The sequence below is a fragment of the Charadrius vociferus genome, unplaced genomic scaffold (genome assembly GCF_000708025.1).
Source record: "Charadrius vociferus isolate BGI_N301 unplaced genomic scaffold, ASM70802v2 scaffold112, whole genome shotgun sequence".
Lineage (NCBI taxonomy): Eukaryota > Metazoa > Chordata > Aves > Charadriiformes > Charadriidae > Charadrius > Charadrius vociferus.
In genome coordinates, this window is record NW_009647011.1 from 954,480 (window position 1) to 977,347 (window position 22,868).

General features: G+C 39.4%; 1 protein-coding gene across 1 annotated transcript in view; it reads left to right on the plus strand.

Annotated features, from left to right (window-relative positions):
- Positions 1-22,868, plus strand: part of MACROD2 (MACRO domain containing 2) — an 886,475-nt gene that overhangs the window by 594,257 nt on the left and 269,350 nt on the right. Inside the window, exon 6 of the mRNA XM_009895432.1 lies at positions 1,535-1,565. Within this exon, the coding sequence (XP_009893734.1) occupies positions 1,535-1,565 (31 nt within the window). The remainder of the gene's footprint in view (positions 1-1,534; positions 1,566-22,868) is intronic.

Below are 22,868 nucleotides of genomic sequence, written 5' to 3' on the forward strand. Positions count from 1 at the left end.
CGCCCCCTTGCCCCCCCCGCCCCCCTTTGGCCAATATGAGTATCTAAAGCGCATGCTGTTACTTGACTTGTGGGGCAAAAAAGTGGAAAACAAAACACTGGTTTGGAGCAATTACCTCTTAATATGTGAAACTTCAATAGTGGTGAATTTTAAAACCTGTTGCTAAACTGGACAAAATCATCCTTTAAGCTTCTCTTATTGCTGGAGCATCTGTTGCCGCCTCAGTCTGAGCTCTGTAATTGTGTTGGGTTTTTTTTCTACTCCATTCCTCATTTCCTTAAAGAGCTGGTCCATTGATTTATTGGGTACAAACTACAAAGCTAAGTATTTTTCAGGATGTAAGTTGTAGTGGTTGTGAGAAGGAATAAGACCATAATTCTCCCCCGGTTTATTTTACTTAAGTATTTTCAGAGGGGAGGGGAGGATGTATTCTTTCCATTAGACCTCTCCTTTCTTAATCACCGTTCCTTAATTAATTCCCTGGTTAAATATAAAGCAAGCATTAGCTTTGAATAATGTTTTCCTGTGTGATTAAGTAAAGAAGAATTCCTTTCTTTTGTATGATGACTCATCGCCAGGGGAGCTGGAGGCAGCCTGAGGGTGGATATTTGAGACTCTGGTCCCAGGTGCTCTTGTACCTTCGAGCTGTGTTCACTGTCAGTCCGGAGGTGGGAGGCAAAGGTGATATCGCGTATCAACTGCACACAAAGAAAATTGTCTCTCTCGTCAAACCATGTCTCTAGTACAGCTTTGGTTTCTCCTGGTGGAAAACTGACTCTGGCTCACAGAAATGCAGATCTCTAGACAACACGTACAGGCAGGAGAAATGTAAATTGTCGTTCTTGCTGGCACAGCGTATATAACCATCGTTTGTTGCACAACACATTTTCTCTGGTGCCCAAGCTGACCCAAAAACGTTCCCTTTCTTTTCATGCAGCACTTCCTAGTTCCTCTCCCTGCACCAGTTTGCAAGCCTTTGGCTTGTACCAATACAGCTGTGTTGGGTCACACCGCAAACCACATGTCTGAAAGAACTGAGGTTAAAAATGAAAGGCTCTGAAACAAAAAAGGAGGTTATAGTGAGTGAGGGCATGGCAAAGAGGCAGGGGAGGGCAGGGTTTAACTTGGCCAAGCTTATTTTACTACTGAAGAAACATTGTCTCACATGACCCAGAGAATATGACTCTCTTTCTCTACCGCACTAGCTTATGGCATTACTTTTTTTACCTCATGACATTAATTTTTAGCTCAAAAGGCAGTTTTAATAATGATTCTGGGTTCAAACGTTGCTCATAGCTCAAGATGAGAAAAAAAAATGTGGCTTTATTAACATGGCAGCAAGGAAAACATATGGAATATGTTTCATATAATGACATGAAAATGCCTGTGAATTGAATGCCATAACAGTGAAGGCTACAACGCGTAATCTCCGGGTGTTGAAAAACAGGCATTTAAAAATACCCTTGGTTTTGATAAAAAGTTCAGCAAACAGAAATCCCACTGATTATTTTTTTCTTTTTTTTTTGTTTTACAGGCATTTCCCTGTATTTCAACAGGAATTTATGGTAAGTAAGACCTCGGATGTCATTTATTGCTAACTCAGTTTTTCCTATTATTACTATTTTAAACGGTGATATTTCATATCGGATGTCTCGTGAGTCGTTTCAGCTTGCTGAGTCTTTTCATACTGTGTTAAATGAGAGACCCAAAGCCTTTGACTGTGACTGGATACTGGTGTGCTGATAAGTGGAATACTGTTGTGCAGGCCTTAGCACAACCCTTAGCCTGTCAGCTCAGCCCCACAACTGTGATTACCCTTCTGCAGCTCCGGTAACTCTTAAAACGCACTGCTGTGACTTCAACAGGGAAAAATAGGGATTTGGTGAAATTTCCCATCCAGAAGGCAAGCAAGCAAGACTCCGCAATGCCCAAGGAAAAAGTATGTTTTCCTCAAGCAAACTTGCTCGAATAACACGAAATTGTCTTAGCTCCCTTGAGTTGTGCTTCCTCAATTTTAGTTTATTAATTTACATGCAAATTAATACCGCCTGAAGAACTGGAGGGAAAGGGTTATTGTAAAAGTTCGTCACGTGCTTTGTTGTCGTCTCAAGGCAATTCCTCACTAATAGTCAGATGCTTTTTGGTTGACATTGTGGTAGAAGTGGGCATGATATTTGAAGGAAGAAAAAGACAAGCTGTTCAATATTTAGGAAAAAATATGGAGAAATTTATGAGAGGTCACACAATTTTAAAAACATAGTTCATTTAAAAATAGCATTGGCTGATTTTACTTTCCTTTAAGTTCAATAAATGCATACAAATGGTGGGAGATTGGATTACTTGTATAATTCAAGGGTTTTAGAGAAACAAGTTAAGCAGCAATAAATAAAAAAAATGCAGCCATCGCATACGGTCATAATTTGACATAGATGCTGCTGTGGGAAAGTAACAACCAGCAACTTTTAAGTTAATTTGAGTTTTGACTAATCAGACACTGCAGATGCAGGGGAAAAAAGTGACAGGAATACTTAGATTTGTTTTTTCTTTTTCAAGGACCTCTTATTTAAAATTGATTGTTTGATGATTGTAAATCTGAATTAGGCTTCAGAAGGTTGAATCTAAATTACTTTGGGTGCTGTATCCTTTTCTACTTGAGCTGCGCTTTCATTACTGCAGAAGAACATGCAGATGCCGTTGCCACAAACACTAGAAGTCGCTGCATATGAACTGGGTTTCAGATATAGCTCTGCCTTGGTCCTCAGGGCCTCCTCTTGAACTTTCGGGGAGCTCTGCATTTTAGTTCTTGACTCTTTGCCTTAAATCTTGATCTTTAACATGGATACATCTTTGTTATTAGCTTACAAAACCAGGCAAGACAAGGAGTAAATATATGGAAATTGCTAGTAAGTGGAATGCACAACTAGTAATAGTTTAATTTTAGAATTGGCCTAGTTAATAGAAAACGTCTCAGGAGGTGTAAGGAACATGGTTCTCTGAAGTCAGTAAAGAAAGTTGGAAAGGATCTCTGGTAGGAATCTTGAGTTTTCCTGAGGTAACGGATGCTTTTCTTGAAATTAGCATTGATTCCAACTGGAAATCTGTGGCGTTACTGAAACAGCATCTGCCTCGCTATATAATGTTTCAGTAGTTGTTTCCCATTTTCCCCTTTGGAAATGAATTAAGGCACATTTCTGCTAAAATACTCTGGTTTTCTGAGGCTGGTTTGTTTGTTTGTTTTGGGAATATAATCTCCAATTGATTTTACTGTTTATGTTTTAATAAATACTTTCTAATCCTTAATGGGAAAAAAGTTAGTTTGGGGGAGAGGAGGAAGAACCTTTCTTCCAGACTGAGGTACTGCCTGAGGGTAGTAATTAAACAGGCAACCCCGCATCAGGCTTCAGTGTCAATATTTTCAAGAAATGTTTGGTAGTAGTTGCAGGGCTAAAATTATGTTAGGTGGTGTGTTTGAGGTGTGAAGTACACCCAAAACCCATGAAGCTATGCTTTCATCTTTGTGGTTTGTTGGGATTTTCCCCTCTATACATGCACATTCCTTTAGATAAAGTCAGTGTCGAGACAAGCAAGTGGATCAACTTCATTCCTGGTGGCCTAGCTGATTAGTATTGCTTTATGCATTGGGCGGTTAACACTGGGCTAGCCTAATAAAATGTTATTGAAGGAACATACAGCCTTGATTTCTCACCCCCGATCTGTACGGACAAATGCTGTCCCTTCAGAAACCCTTGGCTGAGAACTGGGTTTCATCTCCAAATGGAAGTGGACAAATTTTGCAAGAGATCAACTGTGTGTATCTGATTTAAGAGTATGGATTGTGTTCTGCTCCAAATTCTTGTAAATGCTTAGATTGCTTCCCTGCTCTATTATTATTAGGAGAGAGTAGTCACACTTCTCTGGAGAGCAGTCCTTTCCTGTTTGTGGAGCACTCCTTTTCTCCCATAAAAAAAGAAAACTGGGAAGAAACAAGCAAGCAAGCCTCTCTGAGGTTTTGGCTAAGGGCCGATTGCTTTTCATGAGAGGGTGTTGGATACAGGAAAGCTCTGCCTTTCCTCCCCAAACACTTCCCTGACTCTCCATCTCCACCCATAGCACTGTGGATGTTCCAGCTTGAACGAGTTAGAGCCCCGAGAAGGCTGTTTGCCATTGTGCCAGGAGTCAAAACTTTGATTTTAATGTGCTCCTATTTACAGAGCGCTGGCAACAAATTCACTCGTGCGGGATCTTTGTTTTAGAAGTCTGATAATTTAAAATGAGGGGTTAAATCTTTAAAAAAAATGCAGTAGAAAGCAAGCAATGCTGAATGTTTAAGGAGTGCAAAACAAGTAATGGTCTACCCCTGGGCAGTTTGGAGAGGGGGAAAAAAAAGAGGTGTGTTATCTTTTCCTAAGAGATCCCTGTCACCTCTAATGCGGTTATAAACAGATAATCAGATTAAGAAAGCAAAGGTTGTGAAGACTCCTATCCCTATGGATCCCTGGGTTACTCTTCTGTTGCAATAAATGCTTTCCTTTATAACAAGAGCATGAAGTTTCGTAAACAAAACTGCTTCAGGAGGAGTACAGAGGACTTGTGGCACTCCCGTGTCGGTGGGGAAGTACGGGAGTATCAAGTGACAGATCCTCAGTAGCTGTTCAGTAATACTCAAACATGAGCAAGAGTGCAATCTTAGCCTTACAGCAGCTTTTCTGTAGGCCAGCTAGATTTTTAGGGAATTTCTTAAATTTTGTCTCTTTTCCCTTTTTCAAAGCAATTTTACTATCTGTTTAAAAAAAAAACCCAAACTTAAAAAGGGATAAAAGTAAATCTACAGACAAATCCGTAGTCCAGAGGGTAGAAAGTGTTATTTTAGGCTGTAGTGTGTCAAACGTTCACCTTATACACAGTGAATCACCATTTACACATGCACTTTCCCCATAATTACCATCTTGTTATGTCTGAGGTACTGCCAGAAGGGGGGGGGAAAAAAGTTACTTTCTTCAATAGACTTTATAGAAGAGCACCTCATTATCACGTCTTTAAGAAGCTATCCACAAATTCTGGTGTTTGCAGCCTGCAAAGTGAACAGGGATGTCTGATACGGCGCTACAAACCTTACAAGCTGTGCAAAATTAAAACAAGGCTCTGCAGATGGATATGAGGAGACAGGAATGTTAATGTTTGTCACAATAGTCTGCTGAGAGATAATTATGAGGTGGACTACATCTGGAAGGAGTTGTAGATGTTACGGTCTATGCACACCTATTTGTTCTTCTTACTGTTATTGTACCGTAATACGGGGTTTGGCTTCTGTTCCTAGATACTTATGTTGGCAACATACGCTGCTCTCTGGCAACATAAGCAAGTATTTAAATGTTATTTTAAACCTAAAGAAGGAAAAAAAAAAAAAAGATGATAAAACTATAAGGGAAATCTCCAGTTGGTATTTCTTTTTGTCTCTACATCAGTATAGCTGTATATTTTAACTCAGCTTGACTTTCAGTAAAATGATATCATCTATCCTTTCTGAGGAACAAAATATAATGGCACCTCTTAGGTTTTATTATGAATGTATATTTACATTTCTTCTAAAAACACAGGGAGACAAAGGGAAAGAAAAAGACCAAAAGCCATGAAAGTGCAGAGCGTCTGCGGTGATTTAGGCAGTGGAAGTGCACAGGTTCACTGCATTTTTAATGCCTTTATTACATTGGAGTAAGACTTGTTTCTCTTAGAATCAGGCCACTTATGCTTACTTGTAGCTTTTGGCCTGGTCATGGCAAAACATTGCAAGGTTAAATTTATTATGTGTTGCTAAAGGAGAGTCTGAAAAGCAAGCTTTAGAAAGCAAGGGAAGGAAAAAAAGGTAAAGTATGCAGTGTGTGTAGGAAATAAAAGCATCTAATATGTCGTTGAGGCAGGATGCAGGCAGGTATTGCAGATCCTCTGCTCTGCTTTGTCTTTATCTGGGGAGAGAGGTCCCCTGGTCTAGTGCCAGCTCGTGTCACAGCTGTCCTGACCTCCAGTGCGTCCTCCGCAGTATCCAAAGAACAATTCATCCTGCCAATCCACAGAGGGCTGGGAACATATCCATCAGGTCTTCTCCCCGTGAGGTGATCCACGACAGATTATAACAAGGGATTAACCGACAGGTGCGCTACTGAAGGATTATAAAAGCCCTCTGAAAATCTGAGTCAGAGGACTAAACCAAATGTTTTCAAAGGCAGAATAAATTTCCGACACAGGGCTAAAGGTTGAGGCAATCTATTTCCATCTTTCCCATCTGTTTCTTCTCATTTTCTGTTGGTGTTTCATTCCGAAGAAATGTATTTCCTTAATGAGCAATTCTAATAAGGGTTGCACTGTTATCTTTCCAAGGAAGGAGTTAGCTGCAAATTTTTCAGAGCTACTATACACTAATCTGTAATAAGTAACCATGAGGCAGTCTTGTCTTTAGCTCCAGTCTGGTGCTTTGAGTCCCTGTAACCATCACAATGGCCTGAAGCTGTACATAGTCATGAGTATTTGAATATCGTGATGTCTGCGGTGACCTAGGAAGATTGATATTATCATATAAATTCCCTGTGATGGGGGGGGAGAAAAAAAGAAAAAGATCCGGTAGGTCATATAAGGAAAGTTCCCATTAAGGAGATTGTCTCTTATGGCTAAGCCAATTTTTTAACCTGATCAGCAGCTCCTCATCCCTCAACTCAGACTACACCAACTTTTTTGACACTACTGTGTAGTTTTAACAGTCATTTTTTGTGGCTCATTGGGAAGTTAATTTCATTTTATTTACTCCATAATTTGTGTAATTTAATATTTCAGCAAAAATTACAATGTATGATAATTCATTTTTTGTTGCTTCTTTTGGGACTGATCAGTTAACTGAGATTATTATTAAAATTAATAATAGTAACAGCTACGAAATGACTATTATAATATCCAAGTAATCCTAGAAATCTAATTACTACTTGTATAAAAATTTGTTGCATGCATTATTTAAGTGTTCTTATTTCAGACAGTGCAGTGTCCATGATACTAATTGGTCTCTTCCCATATTTTAAGTACTAAAAAAATTATTACTAGAAAGTGTAAATCAATGAGCTCTCAACAGTCTAAAATTAACATTCATATGACATACTTAGTAAGGAGAAGCTCAAACTTGATTCCAGACAAGAGACTTAATAAGCTCACTTTTTTTAGTGGAAACTGGCGTTTCATGGAAATTGTAGTTAGACTATCTAGAATTGTATCTATGTCTGGTCCAACTAGAGCATTTCCCCTGGATAGTAGACGGCAAATCCTGTCCTTCATTAAAATAGGATTTAGTGACTGTCCTTCATTTCCCTTCAAAAGCTTAGACTGTTGAACACTGAACACTCAGTGGTTTCATGGCCTCACTTTTTGTCTTTTCCCTTTTCTTCCTAGGAACAGATAGTCTGTATAGTTACTTTGTTCTTAAAATCGGCAGAAGTATGAAGAACTTAAAGCTTTGTAAAGTCTGGAAAGCCCGGCTCCTTTGTTAGGCTCACTGCCTGAGTTTATTTTTGCATATATTAATTGCCCCCTTCAATCTGGCAACTCCTGCCCACACTCTTGAACCCTCACTGTCTTGGTTCTACTCTGCAAGAAACAATTGTTTGTGTGCTTTCTTGCTCTTATTTCATAATGGCTTACATCTTGAAGCTCCTAGCATGGCTTCTGTCTAGTTGCTTTCGCAATAAGCCATACAGATATCTGCAGAATGTTGAAGAAAAGCCAGCAACCTCTCCAAAGGCATCAAAAGCATATTGCACTTTGGGTGCTTTTCTTCTTTTTCCTTTTGCTTTTTGCGTATTTTTTTTCCAAGGCAAACTACTCTGCAAAGCATAAAAGAGTTGGAAAAGATCTCTGGTATTTGGGAAAACATGTTGCTGATATCAAAAACAGGGCTTCAGCTGGTCAGATATGATGGGTTTGTTGGTATTTGTGGCTTTCCATTCAAAGAATTAAGAATGTATCAATTACCATGATGAAAGTTAAAACTCTGTATTGTTATACACCAACAATATCACTTAATTCGCTTTTCTAAATTTTCCTAGCTCATGTCAACAAGATAAATCTGTGTTTGTTCTGTGGCTTTACAAACAGGAAGAGCTAAAGATCTTTGAAGCTAATTTGTTAAAAAATGAATTTAAGTATGAAAATAAAAGATATACGGACCTTGTCCTAGAGACATTAAGTGAATACAATGTGTGAAGTATAAAATACTTCTTGGTAAAAGGCCCAATTATCGCTATCCAAAATTTACTTTGTAATCTTGCCCCTTCCCCCAGAAAAGAGCACGTCTCTAAAACTAAACTTGGAGCTCAGTCTGTTAGTGAATTCCACCTGTTGTATTGGCTTTAATGAGTGTGGAACATACCACAGCATTGCAGAAGAGGCCAGCAGCAGAAGGATACCCAAGTTCAAAACTTTGGTAAAGTTTCACTTTATTTTGCTTCAAATTATATATAAGGGAATTAAGTGGCCCAAGATAACTTTAAAATTACTGTCTCAAAGAGTTAAGAGGCTGCTAGCAACTAGTCTGATCGTTTGGATACCTATTCAGATAATTCAATCAACGGGTTAAGTGTGTATATTGCTATTCATGACTACTTCTCTACACTTACATTTCATCTTGAGAAGTCAGCATTCAGAAGCAAAGACAAAGATGTGTCTCTTGGGGCTCTCCGAGGCCCTGTGTAACCTCATCCGAGTTTGAAATTGTTCCTGCTTTGAGCAGAAGGTTGGACCAGTGGACCTCCAGGGGTGCCAGGGCCCTTCCAACCTGTTTTTTTTTCTGTGATTCCAAGCTGCTTATGTGTTTTCTTCATTGACAGGTGAGATCTATTATCAGGGAATCTCAGATTCCTTGGTGAGATCTCAACAGGTGCTACAGCAAAGCAGGTTTTATTTGCAGAAGGAGAACATTGTGTTCTTGTGGGTGTCTTTTAACCATATTCACGATTAAATGTAGCGTGACAACTTGGTAATTATAAGAACATCTTTTTCATGCCTTCCCCATTTCTACAGAAAATGTTGTCTATGAAGTATGTTACCTCTGAGTTTTAAACACATTGTAAAAAGACAGACAGCTAGTTTAATAGTTTCAGTCAAATTTCATGATGCAACTGAGCTTCCCTGAAAGGAGGAAGTTAATATAAAATTAATCTAGTTTAAGAAGAATACGTATCATCTTGACAGCTGTAAAACTACTGCTGGGTTTGAAAACTTGCACTAGAGCTGATGTGTGTTGTATTAGTGGTGACTTCATTTACCCGTGCACTGTGGCATAACTAGTACGTAATCTTAATTATACAACACATTCTCACGAATTCTCCATACTTCAGCAGCTAGAAAAAGATCTAAAAAGTGTCTAGGGTAAGATTTTCAGTCCTAGATCGTCATCTACAATCACTTTCATATTGAAAAGTTGTTTTAACTGACGTTTACAATTGAGAAGTTTTAAGTATATTCAGTTAAAATTGAATCCCACTCACAGCTTAAAACCTATTCCTTGAGAATGGAATACGCATACTAGTCTGTACTTGTGTGTACCTAAATAGTTTTTAAAAGCCCTGAGACAGTAAAGTTGACTGGGAATAATATTTGTAGTGTGATGTATATCAATTAGTTGTAACACAAAGGTATTAACTGTATCTTATTGAACTTTTCTGCCTGCATTAGATAGTAAGTGCCTCAGGAAAACAGCTTCTCTTTCTCATTCTTTCCTTATTTCTAGTGCACAAGGATACTCTGATCTGGCCTGGCCACGAATATTATGGACCTGCCCCTTATTTGTCCTTTGTTCTCCATAGCAGACATTGTCTCTTACTGTGTATTTATCCGATACCTATTATAATGGGCCTAGTCAGTGTTGGACACCCTAAGTACTACTCCAGTACAAATACAGAAAGTCACCACATACATAAATTTACATTACCAAGATGTCTCTTTCATATGTTTGGTGTCTGAAGGTCGCTTCAAGTGTGGAAGAAGTATTTGTGAGAATATTGCGGTTCTTAGGTGGCCTGTGAAAAGTAAAAATGTATTGCTGTTATGACAAATACTCTCTTTCTCCTGAAATGAAAGAAAAGATCAACAGAATAGACTTGCTATTGTGAGTCTCATCGAAGTACCTGAAAGACAATTTAAAGGTGTCTCTGCCTCCAAGGGTCATTCACTGCATTGTCCTTTTTTCTGCATCTTTGTTAGACAGGAATGCTACCATATATCATTGGAAAGGGCAACTGCTGCTGAGGCAGAAGAAGAATGGCAAAGTCAGATGATTCAGTGTAATGAATGACTAATCCTGTTTCTAAGCCAGGATGTATTCTGCAGTTCTGCACACCGCAGGTCTTGGTGGTGGTTGTGTCAATGGAAGGCCACCTTGGGCCTAGAAGAGAGTTGTGCCTTTTTGTCTTCGGAATGTGTTTAAAGCCATTGTGTGCCGCTGACTGCTGGAAAATAATTCACCTTCCTTCTGTCTGAAGATGTGATACCCAAGGCCATAGTATAAAATACAATGAATTACAACAATGGAAGGAAGCATCTACAGCAGTGTTTTGAATTTTCTTGAGGGAAAAGAGATACTTTTTTTAAAACTGAATTTCTAAGGTAATAGTGTTAGATTTGTATACATGCTTTGAATTTATGCAACTTGAGTAATTTGCTGGTGGTTGTACCAGTGCATAAAGTTGCGTGCATACGTTGCTGGGACAGAGGCATTATTTCTCAAACCTCGTATTAATAATTATTAATAAAAATCAGGTTGTTATGGAATTGTTTCCTATTTCATTAATTGATCAGAATCTGGTTATTCAACTTAAGCTAGTTGTATATATATACATGAGATATTAAACAGCTTGTGAGAACACATGAGGCTTGCTGCAGAGGCAAAGCAGCAAGAGTCAAAATGTACCTTTCTGTGACTGTACTGTTCAGGAGAAAGTTTGAATGCTTTTAAGAGCTTCTGTGCAGAGCAGAATCATTGCTGGTTCTGTTTACTTAGCAGTAATGGTATACATATTAAATTCCCCTTCAGGCTTACTCAGGGTGAGATGTTCAGAAACAAATGTGCACCTTGTTGAAGAGTGTTAAGTCACAAGTTCAGTATGTCTTAACAAGGTGACTACAAAAATAAATGTGGATGGCCTTTTTGTGTACCTGCCAGGCAGGCACGATACAAGTCAACCATTTACTGATAGAGCTGCTTAGAAAGGGAGGGTGGGAAAAGTCACCTTCTGCTTTAAAATACACTTTGAGTCAGGTTTCTGCTCAATAGAGCTGAATTCAGTTTATTTCTGAGCTGTCACTACCGCAGAATAGCACCAGTTCGAGGCGTATTCTGTGAGAAGACTAACTGTAATTGGCAATCCATTCCTTCATTTCCATGCTATAGCCAGCCTTGACAAATTAATCACAATCAAGTACAGGCTGTGGGAAGGGGGCGACCTATGTAGCACAGAAGAAAAATGAGGCCTCATGTTGGCATGACAGACTAATCTTTCAATTCACCCTGTTGGACTGAATGAGAGGACTTGTTGGTGTACCTGTCACCAGCACCACCCATAAACAAACTGTTCACTCTCGGCGCTAGGGTTTGGCGGGTGCGATAAAGGTTATTGAGTGCCACCCGGCACCTCGTCGATCACTGCCTTGGGACGGGGATCACCTGGATTAGTCCTGAGGAGGAAGAGTTGCTGTGCAGTGGCTTATAAGATCCTTGGAGAGAGTGCAACCTAAATTACATTGTGAGCAGTGATTTTATGTCTGATCCCATGGGAACCAAAACGGCTCCTTGGTTTGGGTGGACACATTATGGCTAATGCACAAGAAACCTGTCACAGCAATGATTATTGTTAGCAGGTCTGTGCACTGATAACTGGTCTGTGAAGTTGTCCCAGGGAATAGGACCTAGGCTGGTTCCACATGGAAAGGAAAAAACGGCAGCCTGAAGTGCTAGATTTACTCTGTCAGCTATGGAAAAAACTTGCAATCTTTTGGTAGATGTTTTAGTTAGCTTTCTTCTTATGTACTTCTTGGAATGGTGCAGCACATGTGTGGCTTCTAGGGTTATATTTGGAATATGAGACCTTATTTTAACTGACCTACTCGTAATAATGTTCTTGATACTATCCGCTGCTATGATTTTAGGTTTTCATCTGGTAACTAAAGTGGAAAAAGAGCTAAATTGATGCTGGAGTAAATCAATATACCTTGGCTTCAGAGCAGCTTATAGTGGTTTGCACTAGCTGTGAAATATTCCATTGCATTTAGAGGAATAGATGTAGCTTTTTGTAATTGACCCTATTTGCTTTGACTCTAACTTCATTGACTTCAGCAGAGGAGAAATTTGGTCCAATGCATCATACCTTTCTTGTGTTCATTTTCAGCAGAGAAGACTTCTTATCTTTCTTTTCTTGAAAGAGTATCTATCCCCTTAAAAAGAACATTACTTTAAAGTCTGATTAGTAAATGATTTGTGTGTGTCTGTCTTCTTATGCCTTTCAATGTACTACTAATATACGAGAGAGCAGAGTGCTTGCTTTCCTACATATTACTAGATGACAAACTATATCACTTTCAAATTTAGTTTTGGACAATGCAGCATATCAGTTTCCCCCTCTTTCCCTTCTCAGTGATGTTTGAAAGAATCCTTTAACAGAAATAATGTATGATACTATTTCAGAGAATCATAGAATGGTTTTGGTTGGAAAGGACCTTGTAGATCATTGAGTTCCAACCCCCCTGCCATGGGCAGGGACACCTCCCACTAGACCAGGTTGCCCAAGGCCATGTCCAGCCTGGCCTTGAACACCTCCAGGGATGGGCTCTGGGAAACCTGTTCCAGTGCCTTACCACCCTTAAAGTGAAAAACTTCTTCCTAATGTTTAATGTAAACCTGCCTTCTTCCAGTTTAAAGCTGTATGTGATGCTGTGCCAGAGGGAGACTTTGTCCCCTTCTGTTTTCATTTCTCTCTGGAATAAGAAAATTAAACTTTCGTTTTCAAGGAGTTGGAAGTATCCCATATTGAAAATATCAACTTTCATCACACATTGAGACTTGTTCTGTCAAAAAAACAAATTATATTTTGCTTAGACAAACTGAGTAGCCCTTCCAGGTTACTTGTTGAGGAAGGTAATGTTCGATGTGAATAATGCTGCGTTGATCCTGCATGGGGAGGGCCTGGTTCAGACATCCGTGACCTAAATAGGAGCCAGTATAAATGTCAGCATATTGTTCCAGCTGGCAGCCAGGTAATGTTTTCTGTATCCATTTTCCTATTTCTCAGTCATTACGATCAAAAGTGTATTTCTAAAATGGAGAATGTGGCAGTATGAACAGTTGGGTGTTCTCATGAGAAAAATACAGAAAAGGAAGACCTAGAACCTAATCTTAAAAACAACAGTTGCATCCTTGGGATAAGAGTAAACTGAGTGTTTGAGGAGTGACCAGTGCGTGGTGCATAGTTTAAGCTTTATGTACCAGTTCATTATCCAATGTTGGAAAAAATGAGTATCAGTTTTACACAGAACGCATATCAGTGTAAATTGCCCAGTGTAGGCTGTGAGCTGTAGACAGAACAATCATAATAGTTCTTCAACTGATGCAGTTTTATGGCTTCAGAACATTAATCATTTTCTTATGCCTTTAATTACTGTAAGGTAGTTATATTTGTGTCCATAATAGGTGCTAAACATTATGCCACTGATAGGCTTTTAACCATTCTTTTTGTTGTAGCTAGTAAGTGCAATATAGCAGACCATTATGAGTCCAGAACCCTTTTTTATTTTTTGAAGCCGAGTGCCATTAGGAACACTACTGCTGTAAGGCCAACAATATTTTGAGCTATATTTGCTAGCTGATTGTAGTCTTGTGGGGTTTTCAGTTGCTAAACAGGCATTGCTTAATTGAGAGAAGATGATTTTTGTGCCTTTTAGAAAAATAAAGCCTCGTTTCCAACATGAGAAAGAAAGGAAAAGTTGCTGCATTTTCCACAGTACTAAATAAAATCTTGAAAACAGTGATGCTACTGACATGCTGACCACAGTGGTTAGTGCTCTAGGAGTCTTCTATTTTATTTTGCTGTTGACTTCATAATTTGTAATTTACTAGTTTTCAGTAAAGCAATAGTTTTCTGATATATAGTAGGCTCTTCACAAAGGAAGATGTGAGATTTAAAGCTCCCTTCTAGTCAAAGCTCTCAGCTGTGATGCAGGTAATGAGGGGGCATATTGGCAATGCTTCTATGTCAGTCCTAATGAGGATTTCAGGTTGTGGAACCTTACACCAGTCTCACTTTTGTGTGGCCTGTTTAATTGTCACCATTTTATTGAATATAGGTAATCAGAAGCAGTGATTTTATTTACCATGTTTGGCAACCAAGGCAATATACAATTGACAAAGTTGAATGTCTGAGAATCTCTGTTTAATTTATGTGCGTACCCAAGGTTTTATCAACTCCCCATGTATATTTTCAGTTGATGTTTTTCAAAATTGTGCACAAGTGACATGGAAATATTTCCAACTGCTCTACTACTGTGTTTCTTTAAGAATGCCAGTATATTCAAAATTGTCTCAGGGCAGTCAGTGATGTTCTAGTTGTGGAATTTCATGCATTTCATAGTAAAGAATTTACTTCTGAATCCTTTCTTAGCTTGTTTCGTGTTTTCAAGATTTCTTTTCCTAGTGGTTGACCTTCTTCTGAGTTTCCCATGTTGATTATATGGCATTTATGCTGACCTTAACTAAGCTGAACACTTTCTGGAAAGGAATAGATAGAAATGTTTCTCCATCAGCACTTATGCCAATAGAACAGACACTTGTAGTTCATAAACATATATTATGTTTAAATTACATATTATTTCAAGAGATTATATACTTTAAAAAAATTACACTAGATAATGAATTATGTTTACTTAATAGACCAGTTTTCAGGAATTATTGAAGTTGCACAGTATCAAAGCTTCCAGCTAGGAAGAGGTCACCTTGATATTTGCACTGAATATATTTCAGCCTTGGCTCCACATTTTATGAATCTTCGTGTCTTAAGTTTTCTCTTACCTCCACAATTTTTTTTAATCTACTTATTTTTATTATTTGTTTTTATGACTGTTACTGTCAACATATTTCACCGGTTTTCCACTTACTAAACAAAATGGTTCTGCCTGAATTTCATGCGTAGTCTTAATTTTGTAACTTTTAATGTATGATCCCTGCTATTTAGGTTACTCTGTATTTATTGCTTGTTTTTGTCACTGCCTACTAAATACATTAATGTCTGTGGATCTCTAAATTATAAGGCTCCCCTCATCCCCTAAAATGTCAGAACGGTTGATGAAACTCTCTTCCTCTTCCTTCACAACAAATCCAAATATCCTCTTACTAAACACTAGGAGGTAATCATGTGCTTCAATCCAATCCTGAATTATCTGTCTATAATTTTCAGCGCTTAAGACTATATCATCCCATTAATACTCATTGGATGCAGTTGTTTAAAAGATACTTTGCTTTTAAAAAATCCAAAGCCACCACCACCAAAACATCTGAGCAATCCTATCTGAGCACAATTTGGCTACTCCAGTCCCACCTGCTGTGAGGGTGCCTGCCCTCCAACAGCTCACTCTGCCAGTTCCCTTGGCCGCACCATGCCAGGAGTCACCACCTCCTCAGGTCTGTCAGTCTACCTGCTTGATTGCGTGACAGTTTGCTAATCCGTTTCAATCCCAAGGAGCGTGGCTGGGGGGGGGGGAAACCCACCTAGATTGAACCTAACCCATCCCACTTGGTTTGGAGCAAAGGATGTTCACACAACCATTTCAGCCCGCAGGTCTGAGTGTGGCATGACTCCCAGGGAACAGAGATGAGCTGCTTGAGGCAGTAGCATCTTTGTTTGTTAAAACTGGATTTAGGTGTTGATGTTTTTTCACACTCTGAACTTGTTTTGTTAAAATTACACGTGCGGGCTGTTTTCATTTGTTTACTGAATTTTCAAAAGTACCTCAATTCTTTTGAATCATGACTTATTTTCAGCGTGTACCTGGTGGCATTATCCCGCTCTTACATACACACGACATGAGAAAGGTGTGTGTAGAATCTGATAGGAACTGCCAGGAAACAAGATCCATGTTAAAATTTCAGCACAAGGAATGTCCCAGAAGTTTGCACACTCATTGTTTCCTCCACTAACTTAGTACTATTATTGCAGACTAGCTCATTCTTCAAATAGTGTTCTAAGCAGTTTTGAAACTTCACAAAAGCTAGTCTTTACAAATGCTATCCTTAGCTTTTTTTTTTCTCCTTCCTGCTCCTTCAATCTGTACAGAGAAATTTTTCCCAAATTCCTACTGGAGAGGGGGTTTCTTAATTCAAGTTTATTTCTCTTCCTTGGTGTTTGCGTGAATTCAGATACCTTGCAGCAATTAGTTTTTCTGTTTTGTTCAAATTAATGTGTATCTTAGAGGTTTAATTGTAATCTCCTATTTTCGCAGGAATACAAATCCTCCTTATTTGACCCTTCTGAATTTTGGAGATCCTTCTTTCATTTGGATGTCTGCTACTCTTTTTTCCTCTTCCTAGAATACTCAACTTAGATGCACAGCACTCAGTATTTGATGGTTAACATGGCTTGATTAGTATCTATTGTAGTGTTAGTAGAATTCATTTATATTTATTCTTAACCATTTTAGATAGGGACTGCACCTTTGTTTGCTTTTTGACATAATTTTAAGAGGTCATGTTTAGACTTTCAGTGGCATAATCCTACAAACTTTCAGTCTGTTATTGTTTTCCTGTCTCCAGGTATTTACTGTAAGTTCAGTAGCTTTTATTTGCATAAGCAGCAAGCTGCATGGGGTTATTTTGCAAAGTTCATATAAATATGTATAATTCAAATAAGCATAGCTATTGATCCCGTTGTTTTTCACTCATCAGTACTATAAGTTTTCTTGCTTTGTTGTGGAGGTCCTTTCTTTAGCAATCGATTCATAAAAGTCAACCTTGTTTTTTGTAGAGTGGTAGTCTTAGTTTTGTAAATCTAACTAGAAAAGTCTAACTAGAATTGTTCTTCCACCCCCCAAATATACTTGTTTGATTGTTTTTGAACAAACTCTTATGCTGGTCTCACCAGCACTGAGTACTCTCATGCCTTAATTTTCTCTGCCTTTTTTTAATAGTTTTTCTGCATGTGATCGTGACTTAATTTTGCAGTCTTTCAAATTGTGTGTTTTGGTGAAAGGAAATGAGAATAGTTAGAATATTTTGTGATGGAAATCTGCGGTAGTGTGGTGGCTTGACCTGGTCTGCCACCCAGCCGCTCTCTTATTCCTCTTCCTCAGCAGGGTTTTGGGGGGGAGGGGGGCAGGAATAAGATGCAAAAGCTTGAGGATCGAGATAAACACAGAGAGATTGATTGCTAAGTGCCATCATGGGCAAAACACTTGATCTGGGGAAAGCTAATTTAATTTATTGCCAGCGAAACCAGGTTTGGACAGTGAGAGACAAAGGCCTTCCCCTCATCCCCTGTTTCCCGCCTCAGAGTCACCCCCTCACCCCCACCCGCTCCTGCAAGAGAGCCCCGCGGGGCTGTTTCTCACATTTCATTTTTTATTTTGTCCTCACTCCCTGCTGCCGGACACTATTTTGCCCTTTCTAAAAGTGGTTTTCCCCGAGGGGCTGTGCTGTGCTGGGGCTGTGGGAAGCGGCTGGAAGGGGCCGCACTTGCCGTGGGGCAGCCCGGGCCTCTCCTCACAGGACCTCCCCAGAGCCGCCCCCCGCGCCGGCCCCTCAACGCCTGCACGCAGGGACCAGAGGAAGAACTTCACTGGCGAGCAGGAAATATGAAGTTTTATTGTAAATTAGACGCATTCTTTGCCATCTTCTGTGATCTCTGCAGTGCGAGGAGCAGGGTTTGTGAAATGCCTTTTTCAGTTTTGAAGCATAGATCTAGGACATGCTCTTTTCTCCCCCCTCCAGGGGTAAGTCCTGCGAGGATAGCTGAGGTAAAATCTCTATAAATCTGCCTGAATTGCCCTGGCTTCTCTAGATTTTGTCCCATACCGTGATAATTTTCCCTCCTCCATGCAGTTTTTGGAGGGTTTTATCGGTTTCTGTCCCCTGAGATGTGGGGAAGACTGTGCTGTGGAGGGTGGTGACTGCATAATGACAATTCACAGAAAGAATCCTGACCCAACTTGATATTGCACTGGTATTTTTTTAGTCTGGAGATGTACAGCTATCGTGTCAATGCAAGCTATCGTGAACATAATTGTATATAGAGAGAGGACCCTTTGATAAAACTAACCGCAATCACATTGGTGAAAACCACTCCATAAGCTCGACTAACGCTTGCATTTGGTCCCAATTATGTAAAAAGCTCTCTTGAACTGACCCACCTTATTTTTATGTTTGCCCTAATTGAAGATAATCTATTTTCCCTGGTTTGCTTTGTTGCTTAATAATCAATGACATTTCTCCATCCAAAAAGTTTAAATGCTTTTCCATATGCCAGCTGTTGATCTAGCTGGGATGCCGTGTTTCAGAGAGGGTTGGTGGTGTTTGGCTGCAGTATGGAGATCTGCCTCAAAAGTGTCATTTTCCACAGGCATAGCATGGGTCATCTTGTGCTGAGCATACGCACAAGCTAAATTTAATAAAGTGCTGGAATAAACCACCCCTTTTGCTGCTACATGGCCACATTTACAAGGAAATTGAGGTGGGAGGTCAATTTTCACTTAGACTCGTATTTGAGATGCCTGTTTTTTAAGTGGAGGTCTTTTAATCTCACGTGTCTGACAGGTGGTAAGAAATTTACATTTAAATTGTCCAGATCAGCTTCTTTATTTGTACAGGATTGTTGGACAAAAGAAATTTCTTAGTCTTCCATATCCTTTTTCTGCCTGATCTAACCAGCCATAGCATAGGCTCTTTCTTTTCAAATACGGGCATTGCTTCTGAGTACCATAATTGTCATTGCTGGAAGGGGCCGCACTTGCCGTGGGGCAGCCCGGGCCTCTCCTCACAGGACCTCCCCAGAGCCGCCCCCCGCGCCGGCCCCTCAACGCCTGCACGCAGGGACCAGAGGAAAAACTTCACTGGCGAGCAGGAAATATGAAGTTCTATTGTAAATTAGACGCATTCTTTGCCATCTTCTGTGATCTCTGCAGTGCGAGGAGCAGGGTTTGTGAAATGCCTTTTTCAGTTTTGAAGCATAGATCTAGGACATGCTCTTTTCTCCCCCCTCCAGGGGTAAGTCCTGCGAGGATAGCTGAGGTAAAATCTCTATAAATCTGCCTGAATTGCCCTGGCTTCTCTAGATTTTGTCCCATACCGTGATAATTTTCCCTCCTCCATGCAGTTTTTGGAGGGTTTTATCAGTTTCTGTCCCCTGAGATATGGGGAAGACTGTGCTGTGGAGGGTGGTGACTGCATAATGACAATTCACAGAAAGAATCCTGACCCAACTTGATATTGCACTGGTATTTTTTTAGTCTGGAGATGTACAGCTATCGTGTCAATGCAAGCTATCGTGTCAATGCAAGCTATCGTGAACATAATTGTATATAGAGAGAGGACCCTTTGATAAAACTAACGGCAATCACATTGGTGAAAACCACTCCATAAGCTCGACTAACGCTTGCATTTGGTCCCAATTATGTAAAAAGCTCTCTTGAACTGACCCACCTTATTTTTATGTTTGCCCTAATTGAAGATAATCTATTTTCCCTGGTTTGCTTTGTTGCTTAATAATCAATGACATTTCTCCATCCAAAAAGTTTAAATGCTTTTCCATATGCCAGCTGTTGATCTAGCTGGGATGCCGTGTTTCAGAGAGGGTTGGTGGTGTTTGGCTGCAGTATGGAGATCTGCCTCAAAAGTGTCATTTTCCACAGGCATAGCATGGGTCATCTTGTGCTGAGCATACGCACAAGCTAAATTTAATAAAGTGCTGGAATAAACCACCCCTTTTGCTGCCACATGGCCACATTTACAAGGAAATTGAGGTGGGAGGTCAATTTTCACTTAGACTCGTATTTGAGATGCCTGTTTTTTAAGTGGAGGTCTTTTAATCTCACGTGTCTGACAGGTGGTAAGAAATTTACATTTAAATTGTCCAGATCAGCTTCTTTATTTGTACAGGATTGTTGGACAAAAGAAATTTCTTAGTCTTCCATATCCTTTTTCTGCCTGATCTAACCAGCCATAGCATAGGCTCTTTCTTTTCAAATACGGGCATTGCTTCTGAGTACCATAATTGTCATTTGCATTGGCGTTTCTCATTCTCTTCTATCAATTTGAATATTCTTCAAAATGACATGGAAAATGTTTGTTTGGGGTTTTTTTCCCCTGAAGAATGGCATCTCGCAAAATGAAATCATTTTACTTTAAAGCTGGATTTGCTAATATTAGTCTAACCAGAAATGTTGACATTTGTTAAAGATTTCTAAACATTAGGAATTTCCATTACCTGCTAAACCAGAACACATTTGCTTGTATAATGATTTTTTTAAAAAAAGAAAAAAAATCACACTGACAACTTGTCAGAATACATGCTGAAAATGTTATTTAAAACAAGTGTTAATAAGACCTAAAGTTCATATCAAGACTAAATTGGATTTAAATTTGTGGGATTGGAAGTGCCACTAACTAGTTATTTAATTTCCTTTCTGATTGAAGTATGCAAGACTCAGTAAATGCATAATTGTGAGTGAAATGCAAATTAGAGATATTACCAGAAATCATATTTTTAAAAAATACTTGTTTGACAATTAATGCCGTGATCTTTTGACACGCTGAAAAACCTGATGAGATCTGGGATATTTTGTTGATCAACTACTGTTGTTAGGTTTAAAAGGCAACTGAAGTAGAGGCTGATTGTCAGTCAAGAGAAGTGTTGCAATTAGGAGGTGCTAACACAGGTATATGTAATTAGCAGATGAGTGAATAAGTCCTTAAAAACAGAAAGAAGGTGGAAAAAGTCAGGGTTTTCCAAGAGACTATATTTTTGTATTTTACCCTTTAATCACGTGGTCTATTCTCTTTAGCATATGAGGACTTGTTAAAAGCATTGGAGGTATGAGATGCACAGTTGTAACCAGCCAGGTTTGTTGAATCTGACTTTTAAGTTTCAAGTTTTCCTTTTCCTTGCCTTAAACCAGTTTTCCCATTAATCCAATCCCTAAAACTCCTTCCAGTCGCATTTCTGTTCTTGTGTATATTGCTGCAACCTTATGTAACAGAACAAGCGAAAAGTTGTCACTGCAGCATTGGAAGTGTAGAATAGCTGTTGGTGGCTTCCATGTACTTCTTGCTCAGGAAGTTGCTGCAATACAGCCTGAAATTAAGTTTTGTATTTAGAGTAGATTCTACTGAAAGGGAAAGTTTTGAAATTAAGTTTTGTATTTAGAGTAGATTGGCTGGTTGCTGGTACATACAGTAGCATAAAATCAAATAAAGCGCACTGTGACCCTTGCTGGACAAAAAGAAGTATTTTCAGATGGAGCTCATCTCTTGCCAGGCAAATGACTTCTACAGAAATGAAGCAGCATCCAGGCAAGGAGGAAAAAATGCTTCCTCTTAAAAAATTAATGCATAAAATGTTGAGGTAGTGCGATGATGTGTCAAGTCAGACATCCTGCACAAGTACTTGTTTTAGTACCATTCACATAGTGGGTGTTGAAGTGTTATGAAGTGCCCTACTGTACAGTGAAGAACTGAAGCCTTTAAGCATCAAATATAAAATGCACCCCCTTCTCTGTTCCTCCAAAATGTACTGGCATTTTTGAATTCCAGATTATCTGGATATATTTCACTTTTGAGCTGTTGTAGATATCCTGAATACAATAGCTAGCTGGTCTGTGTGATACTTTACTATGGTTTATCACTGCCTGAGGGAAGAATGGAAAAAATCCACAGTGTGAATAATATGCACAAACCAAGAATCAATAATGTATTTGTTAAAGAGTGTAAACTATGTAGATTAAATATGACTCGCACAGTATCTTGCTTTTTCACCCAACCTGCCCTATAACTTTTTTCCATATATGTCTTTTGGGGAAAAAGATAAAAGAACATCTTCGTTTCCTTTTTTTTTTTCCCCCCACAAGGAGTGAGTAGATGTAGTTTCAGCTGATTTTCTTTATGTGCTCTTAGGAAATCTTTTATTTCCCTTAGAAAGGAGATAAGAACCGTGCTTCAGTAGAAATAATGTCAGATTGTTTTGTTTGTTCTTGTACGCGGATGGCCTTCACCAAGTACTCTGTTGGTTTTAGATAATCCAGCTAGGTCTTTGGGTTGCATCTGTCAGAGCAATTGAATGTGGTGGAAGTGATTTAAAGGATAGAGCTGGGCTGGCGACGCTGGCTGTTTTCTTTATGTGACTTTGTATTTTTGTCCATTGCCTGTGTATGCTTTATTCCTCTGAAGTTTTTCAGACTTTTTATACTGTCATCTCCCTTCATTTTGCTGCCGTAGCTTGTCTTCCCTCATGTCCCTTATATACATGTGTATCCCCAAGTCCTTGTACTTGTAACTCCTGTTACAATGGGCTGCCTATTCTAGTCAAAATACTGAGACCTCCAGCAAAGCCAGCAGTCCTGATATTGTCTCTGCCAAATTCAGCCTGCCTCCCCAAAACCCTGCACCTGATCTTGCAGCAAGAGCTCCTGTGCTTCCTCCCTCTCCTCCTCTTCCTCCGCCCCAACCTGCTGCACTTCAGTGTGCTTTCCCGGCTCCCACTGTCTGCACAAAGATCCAGTCAGCAAGAAGAGTGAGCCTCTCATAGCAATTTCTCCTCCTTTGTCCCCTGCCCAGCCTGCAGCAGCAGATGCATTAGTAGACATCAAGG